The sequence below is a fragment of the Diadema antillarum genome, unplaced genomic scaffold (genome assembly GCF_040938485.1).
Source record: "Diadema antillarum isolate AM-2024a unplaced genomic scaffold, OU_Dant_1.0 scf00000157, whole genome shotgun sequence".
Lineage (NCBI taxonomy): Eukaryota > Metazoa > Echinodermata > Echinoidea > Diadematoida > Diadematidae > Diadema > Diadema antillarum.
Genome location: NW_027271046.1, coordinates 1000226 through 1010153, shown reverse-complemented (window position 1 = coordinate 1010153; position 9928 = coordinate 1000226). Strand labels below are relative to the sequence as shown.

The 9928-nt window shown below is 39.1% G+C and overlaps 2 protein-coding genes across 2 annotated transcripts in view; both read left to right on the top strand.

Moving 5' to 3' along the window:
* Positions 1–9928, top strand: part of LOC139722098 (ATP-binding cassette sub-family C member 5-like) — a 105227-nt gene that overhangs the window by 77293 nt on the left and 18006 nt on the right. The window contains exons 14-17 of the mRNA XM_071633420.1: positions 6470–6782; positions 7738–7931; positions 8593–8775; positions 9702–9831. Of these exons, the coding sequence (XP_071489521.1) occupies positions 6470–6782; positions 7738–7931; positions 8593–8775; positions 9702–9831 (820 nt within the window). The remainder of the gene's footprint in view (positions 1–6469; positions 6783–7737; positions 7932–8592; positions 8776–9701; positions 9832–9928) is intronic.
* LOC139722106 (transmembrane protein 60-like) lies at positions 803–1199 on the top strand. The gene has a single exon (XM_071633426.1). The coding sequence runs from the start codon at positions 810–812 to the stop codon at positions 1197–1199; it is 390 nt and encodes a 129-aa protein (XP_071489527.1). The 5' UTR covers positions 803–809.

Here is a 9928-nt window from a genome sequence, read left to right as displayed (position 1 = left end):
ACAAGACGAGGAGTGTTGTTCACAGTTTATATTCCTAATATTTTAAGTAGCTGCCAGAAGAACTGTACAGATCTACTTCAAGTGAGCACGAACGTCAACTTTAACTGCCTGGATTTCCATTTTAATCATCAGTGCAGCTCTGTGTTGCAGCGGATGTACGGTAGTGTAATCACCAGCTAGATTTCTATAGATGATAATGGTGATTTCCACAGTCGGACAGTGCATATGACGATCGTGCGTCGTCTGATTTACAATTCAAGGCTCTGCAATGATAATCATGAGACTGAGCTGAGCTACCTGCAGTGATGCCTGAAACAAACATTTCCTGTGTTATTTCTGTAACTAAAATAAGGCAGAGCCTACACTCTTTTTGAATAGCACTACCAGTGCCCCAGCAATTTCCTACGTTCGCGTTCCAAGATCTGCGGGAACCACTCTTCTTTTTATCAATGCTTTCACGTCAACTGATGATGATACGGAGTGGAATTCTACCTCAAGTGAACACGCTGTCGCTACATCTACTGTATCTTGCATTATAACATCATTAACAAGTCAATACTTCTTCAGCGGTATACAAACCAGACTCCTGAACGAATGTAGGTGGTTGACCTACTCCTCTGGGCCTGGCTCTGGTACCAAGTTGAGATTGGAATCCAGACTGTGTTGTCAAATATTTAAAACTTCATCCCCCCAAGTGAAGAGCATCAAAGGGGACCTCTTCAAGACTGACCTCTGCTCTGCTTTCCAATACTGCTGGCAATATCCATAAACTCCTTGCGAAGGTGAACCGCGCTAGTTTTTTTTGCATCATGGCATTGGCGCCAAAGGTAGTCTTAACCTGGTTCTTCATGTTGGTCTTCTTCATCTTCCTGGCGCTGCACTTGGACCAGAAGATAAAGTGGAACTGGTTCCTGATTTTCATTCCCCTCTGGCTCTTCGACATCCTTGTGCTCCTCATCCAGCTGCTGCGCATCATCACCCACGCGCGGACTGGACACGATCGCCACCTGGAGATGACCATGTCCACCAAGATCTTCTTCGTGATTGGGATTAGCCTCAAGCTGGCCTTCCAGGTGCTGGTGTGTGTGCGACTGGAACTACAGCAAAGCCTGTCCCTCTTCTTTATCTTTATCCCTCTGTGGGTGATACTTCTCTTTGGATCCGTCAGACTAGCACCATGGCTAAACAAAGAAACATAGTGGTATCTGCCCAGGAATAGTGCAGTTGCACTAACCTGTAGACAAGACCCTTAGACTTCTATTACCAGCTAGTCTCATGTAAACTGACATTTTTATTCCATGCCACCACAGGAGATATGATTGAATGTTATGACCTTTCCTTGAAGTACAGAGTTGTCGGGATCACACTATTGTGGTATAGTGTACGTACCAGACTGTGACAATAACTCGGTGTATACCGGTGTGTCATGCTAGTAAAGCAAGCATTTAATACACTGCACATCTTATGCTATATAGTATATAGATGATGCACAGGACAGAGTGCGTTATGTTTCACAAGTGTAAATACCCTCGAGTGCGCTACGCCTCCACTAACGCCACAAAATAATCCTGTGCATCATTTGTTTTATAAAATGGGTCGAAAATTCGAAAACTAATAGCATTTTTCAGCGTTTTTCACGTACCTTTGTGGGTCAAAACGTCCGAAGATGTTCGTCCCAAACATTTACGCACGTCGCACTAGGAAATCCTGCACATACAGTATAAGTATGATGGGGGGTTGGGTTTCCGGACACTTACTGTAAAACGAGGAATTTTCGCGTGCATTTTAATTTCGCGAATTTCGCGAGCGCTGAAATTCGCGAAATTAAAATGCACGCGAAAGTTTTTGTCTACACTACATGCATTGAACGCCAGTGGCAATTCGCGAAAATTTCATGCCATGAAAAAGATTGTCGGCTCCAATTCGCGAAAATTTCATGCCGCGAATATATCATGTTTTACAGTAAGTTCCCGCATGAAAACTTACTTATTTTACATAGAATATGCACCCTTTACCTTAAAGACTTGATATAGACTCCTCATATAGGCCTACTAGACAACATACTCTGAAAACGGCGTGAGAATTAACCTGCTAAATCGTTGGATTTGCCCTTCAAAGTGACTCCATGTACGCGTCCGGTCCCACAACGCTTGGTCTACTGTACTGTACAAAGTGTACATATAAGAGTATACATACGCCACACATGTTATGCACAAGGGAAGAAAGGCCGGCCGGCCGGCCGGCAGTCCGAACTAGAAGTTGTTTTACAGGATTGACAGCGCGTACTGTATGCATGCAATTCAAAGGAGCCGCCGCGCGCACAGACGATCGGCAATAGGATTTAACACGCAGTGCGATGGGACTAGAATAACCAAAGCACACGTGATCGACTCATTTCAGCGCTTCCTATTGGCTACATTCTTGAACCCATTTTATAATATAGTCTACTTGCTTACATAGATTTTGTGCATTTATGATGTTGCATTCATGTAACCTCACGAATGTACACTGTAAGTCGGCAAGATGATGTCGTATCTGAGTTTGTAAATTGAAGTCCATGTCTGACCCATTCTGACAAAACAAACTGCTTCCTGTATACTGAGAAATTAAAAATTGATAAAATGTACCAGCAAAAATGATCTGAAAGTGACAAATATCACTGAAAAGACTCTGAATGCCCATACTGATTCAGTTGCAAAAGGACTGCTCTTACAGTTGGTAATTCATACATCTACAAGCTTTGGGGGCTGTTCGAGGCTCTGAACACTTGTAGAACATTTTAGAAGCAGTAGTGCAGTCTATTTTAGAGGAAATATTTTGTCACATTCTAGCTGCAAAGACAGATATCAGGAGTTTCACCTAGTTGCATTTTGGCTGTTGCACATTTGTAACTTGCTTGATGTCTCTTGGAATTCATGTAAAGCAATTAATTGAGATATGATGCCTACAATAATTGATATTTACTGTTATGATTGCTTTATATTTGACAAACAAAAATAAGCAGCCTTAGCAGTTTTGAAAATATCAGTGCATTATATCTTCATTAGTTTTGTTTCCACCATTAAAGGTTTTAGTGAGGTATGTCTTCAGTTCAACACAAATTTCAGTTGACTTGACTATGTATTTCTTTGATGTGATGGGCAGTGGTGAGCTTGTCATTCTGTTGGATGCCACATCTTAAAGTACAAAGATGAAATTGAAACAACTCAATTTGTGTGATTTCCCAGCTGCCATAGAATGTTGACTATAAATCTCTGTAATGAGACTTCTGGCTGTTAGCTGTGGTCAGCTCAATATGTTGTTTTTATTTTTAGTATTTACAAGTAAACAAGTTGAAATAGAAAACAAAAATTATTTACACAAATCTCAGTTTTCTTTAATGTTGTATCCGATCTGTAATTCACACAAGGGCTGACACTACATGCGGACCTGCCAAATTGCCTGGTAGTCTGTTCTGACTTTTAACCGCAAATTATGTTTTTGTAATTCAAAATACTGTCTGTATGATTGCTAGCAGTTATGGTTGTAAAATTAAAGTAAAAATCTAAATCTTCATTTCAACAATATTTTTTTCCCTTGAAGAGTACAGTCAGTTGTATGTACATTGTTTGTTTGTACAAGTTTGAACAAGCATGACCAGGGATCTCGCAACAGTATGTTTGTTTATATTTTACGGGAATGGGTCTGCAGATTTATATTTGAATGGCATCCATCCCAGTGAGCGTACAACCTGGGTATTTGCTTTGTCCACATACAGTACACAATGTCCTGTATGCAACAACAGACAGATTGTGTGGTGGATGCTACCCCATAAAGTTCCATTAACTGCAGTAATTTCCCTAGGTACAAATGTACTGATAAATTTCACAAGAAATGAAAATATGGCATTTTTTAATGAAATATTCTGTTGGAAGCAAAGAGCAAGGTTACTGCCCAAAGTTTGCAATCTGTGCTGAAAGGTTGTCCTTTTAAGTAATCGTAATCCTTACTATTTGCCATAAATGTGAGAACCATAACAACAGATTTTGCCACAATGAGATGGTGAAGAGAAGTCATGTTTACAAGTGCTAGTGTTTCCTGGAATTCGTGTGTACCCACATTGCTCTCTGATACTCTGACTGTACATGTAGCCCAAGTGTGGAAATATCCACAGCATGAAATGCTTTTATTAAAGCAATACCAGGGTAATGACTTTCAAGGTTATGTTCCTGTTTAGCCTTCAGTGTAAGATGACATTTCATCGGATCATTCCTTAAACAAGCGGATGTACTGTAATGATAATGAGATGCCATCAGCCATGTTTGAAAGGAGTCTGTTGTGTTGGCAGAGATGTGGACTGATGCAAAATTGAACTCTTTGTGACTTGACCCATTTGTAAATACTGTGCTGGTTCACATTTAGACCATAGACAAGACTTTTGGGGAGCTTTGTTACAGCAGAATATTCAGTCTGTGAGGTTTGATTTGTACAATGTCAATGTACAATGTCAGTGTACTTTCGGGTATATCACGAAAGTGGGCGAATTTTGTCATATATTATGTTTAACTATGGCTGACATTCATGTCATTTGAAACTGAAAGCAAAATGTATTAAAGTACATATTTATATTCAGAAAATTAATTACTTGTTTTCATTTACCTGTATGTGTCAAAGTATGTTTATCATGTCACATATCATGTTCAAGACATTAGTGACATACATTGTACGCCTTGTTGTATGGGGTGCTGCTTTCACTTCCTATTTTTACAATACACTCCCATTATAACGAACACAGTTATAACGAAATTCCAGTTACAAAGAAATAGAGATTCAGGCCGCAATATTATCCTCCTGATGTATGTTATTTATTTGTTTGGTTAAATGAAATTTCGATATAACGAAAGAAAACCACTGGTCCTGAGGACTTCCTTATAACAGGAGTCCACTGTTTTTTGTTTTTTTTTTTTTTTGGGGGGGGGGGAGGGAGGGGGCAGAGGTTGTGTGTAATTGCATCATAACTACAATGTGAATGTTTTCATATGACTGTTCATTCGCATATATTCATATCATGTGCTACATGGTGTGTGTGTGTGTGTGTGTGTGTGTGTGTGTGTGTGTGTGTGTGTGTGTGTGTGTGTGTGTGTGTCAGTGAATTGCAAGTGATTTGAAATTACAACTTTCAATCTTTCCTACACTGATGGGGTTGATGGATCCCAGCCATAAAGCAAAGGCAAATAGATTCTGTAACATATTCAGCATTATATTTGCACATACAATGTAAATGTTTGGTTTAAACCCATGGATTTGAAACTTATAGCAAAACAAAAGAGCAGAAACAGGCAAATGCATACACTGTGATGATAATAACCTGTTACTCTGTACACCCATGCTAGTTTACCAAAGCCATTACACCACTAGTATTAGCTTGCTTGACAGGGTAGAAATGTTGTTGTGACAAAGTCACCTTGACATTCAATTTTACCTACGCGAAAAACAATTTTAAAGGGTGTGTACAGTTCTGGTCGAGGTGTAGATTTAGCTTTTAACATTTTGCGAGATATTCAGAAACCACTCTATGAGATGTCAAAGAGCATGCAGTTCTAAGGGGTATCAAAACTTTATTCGATGAAAATCGGTTGTGAAATGGCTGAGATATTAAAAAACAAGGTGAAACAAAGACATCCTAATAAAGTTGTGGCATGTCGCCTTTTATTATTATCACTTTTGTGGCTATCTCAGCCATTTGAAAACCAATTTTCATCAAATAAACGTTGAATCCTTCTTAAAATTACATGCTCTTTCATATTTCATAAAAGGCTTTTCATTATCTCACTTAGGAATGTTCAAAACATGGATCCCTACCTCAACCAGTACTGTACAGTCCCTTTAAGCAAAAGTAGAGACCAACTAGATACTACATGTATAATGGAAGATTGAGACTGCCAAATTTACCTTGTTTGTTTTTACCAGAACATATAATGTAGCTTTAATCAATGCAGTAGTGGGCTCCAACGTAAAGAGTGAAAGTCTACCTGCTTGCAGTATTAGTCTGTTCAAGGTTGCAGCCTGATACTAGACTTCCATACAGTTTTATTTGGACATTGGTAGGTGTATGTGAAGTGCTGTGGAGATGAGGCAGTATTTAATGAAATTCAATATTCAGTAATCCATGGTTATTTCTTCATCAATGATATGTAGTGTCACTTTGTTATATGGTCTGCACAGGTCATCTTGTTGTGTGCAGCTCCTTTCTGTAGGAACCATACTGTTCAGTCAATAGTCTTACTATCAAGGGCTACCAATTCTATTGGGGCATGAAAGTCCTACATATATCTTTCTTTTTTTTTAGGGGGGGGGGGGGATGGGTATTATCACATTGTAAGCTCTAAAACTAAATGCATTCTATGTTTACCTCATTCTATGGTCCACTGGGTTTAGTTTGCCAGGATTTCTCCTCCAACATTATCTTCATATCTGATTCTTCCTGCAGTACCTCAAGGACTGCGATCACATCCTCCTCATGAAAGATGGTGAGATAGCGGAGACGGGCACCCACGAAGAGCTGATGGAGCATCGGGGGGAATACGCCAGACTCATCCTGACCTACCACTCTGCTGAGGAGAAGGAGGAGCAGGGGGAGGAGCAGGCAGAGGAGGTGAAGAAAGAGGAGAAGAAAGCCGAAGGAGAGGAGGAGGAGGAGGCGGACAACCGGGACCGGACTGAGAGCGATCCCGCATCCCACCAGGAGGGAAAGATTCAAGAGGATGCGGCCACACCTGAAAATGTTAACAAGAACACTCCAGGTACATGAAGAGAAAATTTCTTAATATAGCACAATACCTGCAATTTTCTTTCTGCCTTTGCTTACTTTTCTTTTGTTTACCTGTTTTCATTTTCTTTGATGTAATATCTCTTAAGATATTTCAATCCATTAAGGGAGTGATTCTGATATTTTTTTTCTAATAGTCATGTATGTATTCTCTCTCTCACTTCCAACATAGCATGGAATATAACAAATGCCATATCATGCAGAAAAAAATAATAATAAAGGCATCCATGTGATTTCCATGTGTTTATTTCACAAGACAATGCAGTGCCTTCATCTATACCCCATGTCAAATTTGAAAAAGGTCTATGTTTTCAACAGAGAAAGATTATTTCATAGAATGAGCAAGTTACAGTATCGGGATGGCAGTAGCATGCTAAAACATAGTTATTGACATCAGTAATAACACATCAATAACCCTCAAGAATCACCCTTGCAAGTATGCTGCAAAAGTTTGAAACTTCATAACTACTCAGTGTAACTTTAACAGCATGCATCATAGATGTGTATGTTTTATTCATGGTAGAGGTTTTGTGTCCTTGCCTCATATAAAGTCCCTTTTATAGAAACAACTAGAAGAGTTGCATATATAGAGAAAGTGGATGTAGAAGAGCCAGAAATGAGCCCCTGGCTAAAATTTTGTTGGCCTTTTTCGGTTAAAAAAGAAAAAAAAAGAAGGAAAAGCTCTTAGGTTAAGGCCATCTCATGTAGGTTTATTCAACAGCATTGTTTGTATAATACTTTTAATGTACACTTTATTCAGTGCTAGAAGAAAAAATGACATTTTCAGCCATTGAAACAGGAATTTGTTGCAAATTGGGAGGATTGTTCAATCATAGGCCTCCCATCCTCCATCTGAGATACATGCATATACATAGGCCTATGTGATGTTGTACAGGAAGCCACATTTTCATTCCCTTCCATGTTTACAGGTAAGCTCATTCAGGATGAGGAAATGGAATCGGGAATCATCTCCATGGCAACCTACCGCTCCTACGTCCACTATGGAGGAGGATGGCCCATCATCCTCTTCACTGGATTCCTCATCCTTCTCACCAAGTGCTTTGTGATTTCTACAAATGCCTGGCTGGGCCTGTGGCTGCGGTCGTCTGACTATCCTCGCCTGGTAAGATATGATTATGCAGGACATTGTTTCCTTAATTCATTTGTATTGCAGATTCTTCTTGGTAAGAGGTGTATAGGCCATGAAATCATTTCGAGGAATCGCAGATCAGCTCAGAGTTAAGCAAGATTGGAGAAATTAAGATGCACATATCCAGTAGAGCATCAGCCATGGCATCCTCGGGTATAGATGCTCACAATTATTGTCCTCTTTGTGCAGTTGTCAAAGTAGCTTTGTATGACTCTAGTGATTTGTTTTGTGCTGTTTATAAAGACCAAAAAGAAAATGAAATGTGTTTAAATTGTATTCACTTTCATGGTGTATCCTAGTATATATCTTCAGGCAATGTTAAAAAAACATATTTTATGGAAAGCGTTTTTGATATATGAAGCAATCTACCAAAAAAAAAAAAAAGCACATTCGTAACCCAAATAAATACAAATAACCAAATATATCCAAAACGACTATGGGTAGGCACTCATAAGGCTCCATGACTAGCTGTGACAGATTACTGACTTATTTTTCAACTGCTTTGATAGATAGATGTGTTCAAGTTGCTAAAATCTTCACAGTTCTGTGGTGCAAGCATTATTTCATACCCCTTTCATCTTCAGTGATAACTCATTGTCCCTCTATCCAATTTTGTCTACTTGACTTCCCAAAGGACGGAGTTGTGCAAGTCAGTGTGAATGCTTCGGACCTGGGCATGGACAATACGACAGAAGCTCCATACATCCAGTATGAGCCCCGCGGTTTGGAGCGTGTCCATTACCACGTTTCCGTTTATGTCGCCCTCTTTTTCATCGACGTGCTGCTCTACATCCTCACTGGATACATTTTCACTCGTGTGAGTTTGTTTTCCTTAGCATTCAATCCTCTTTGGTAAAGCTCCCACAGCCATCAAACTCTAACTACAAGTATGTTGTGTGTCATACTAGCTTTATATTTCATATGTCTCCAGGAATGTTTCATTGATGTGATGATGGTAAAATGAAATGTAGGCCTACTGAATTCATTAAGACCATGGAAATTTTGCCTCAGAAATTACCATCTTCTGTATCATTTTCTGTATTTTCATTCAGCCTTTCTGTACTGTATCAACTCATTTAGAAATGGCTGTGTGAAGTGCTGTTTAAAAATATCGAAGATTAGAAAAATGGATTGATATGTTTCCTTTTATTTTGGGGCCACAGCATCTCCTTTTTCAGGTCACCATAACTTAATATTTAATTAATTTAGTGACCCAAATGGGCAACCAGAGAAAAAAGTTAGCATCGAACCTTGACATAGGGCTTGATGATTTTTATTCTGCCCTAAGAATAACTAACATTGAGTAGTGAAGCTTCTCATAAAAGAATGTAACAACAAACCACAAAAATGTGGTTTCTTTGACTGGATGGGGTAATAAAACAGAATTTTCCAGTTCTTGTATTGTATTGCCTTTATTCAATTTAATTGTTTATTCCAGCAAAATGAAAACGCATGTGTGGTAATACTTCTCATATGATTCAAAACAGAACAAAAGAAACCCTTTATCTCAAGATAATATACATGAATGTTTATTGCTTGTGCTTTTGTTTTTGTCTTAAGAGGGAGTAGGACCTAGTTGAAGTCCATAATTGCCATCATATTATCTAGAAGGCATTTCCTTTTGCTCAAGTGCAATTTTGATCTCTCTTCACGAACTAAAGAAGATTTGACCACATACTCTGAACAGATATTACTCTCTGCCATCTCCATTTGACCTTTGACCTTTGCAATTATGGTTACTAGGTCATTCTGAGGGCAGCTACTAGCCTCCACAATGCAATGTTCCAGAAGGTCATTGAGAGCCCCATGTCCTTTTTTGACACCACACCCCTTGGGAGAATCCTCAATAGGTTCTCCAAGGACCTTGATGAAGGTATGCTTGAAAAAATTTGTGCATAGAGCTGTATGATCAACTCCAATTAGACTGATAGACACATACAGGGTGGATAGATAGACAGATAGACAGAGAG

What these genes read in the sequence shown, in the direction of transcription:
- LOC139722106 (XM_071633426.1), top strand. Translation starts at nt 810, where the DNA reads ATGGCATTGGCGCCAAAGGTAGTCTTAACCTGGTTCTTCATGTTGGTC.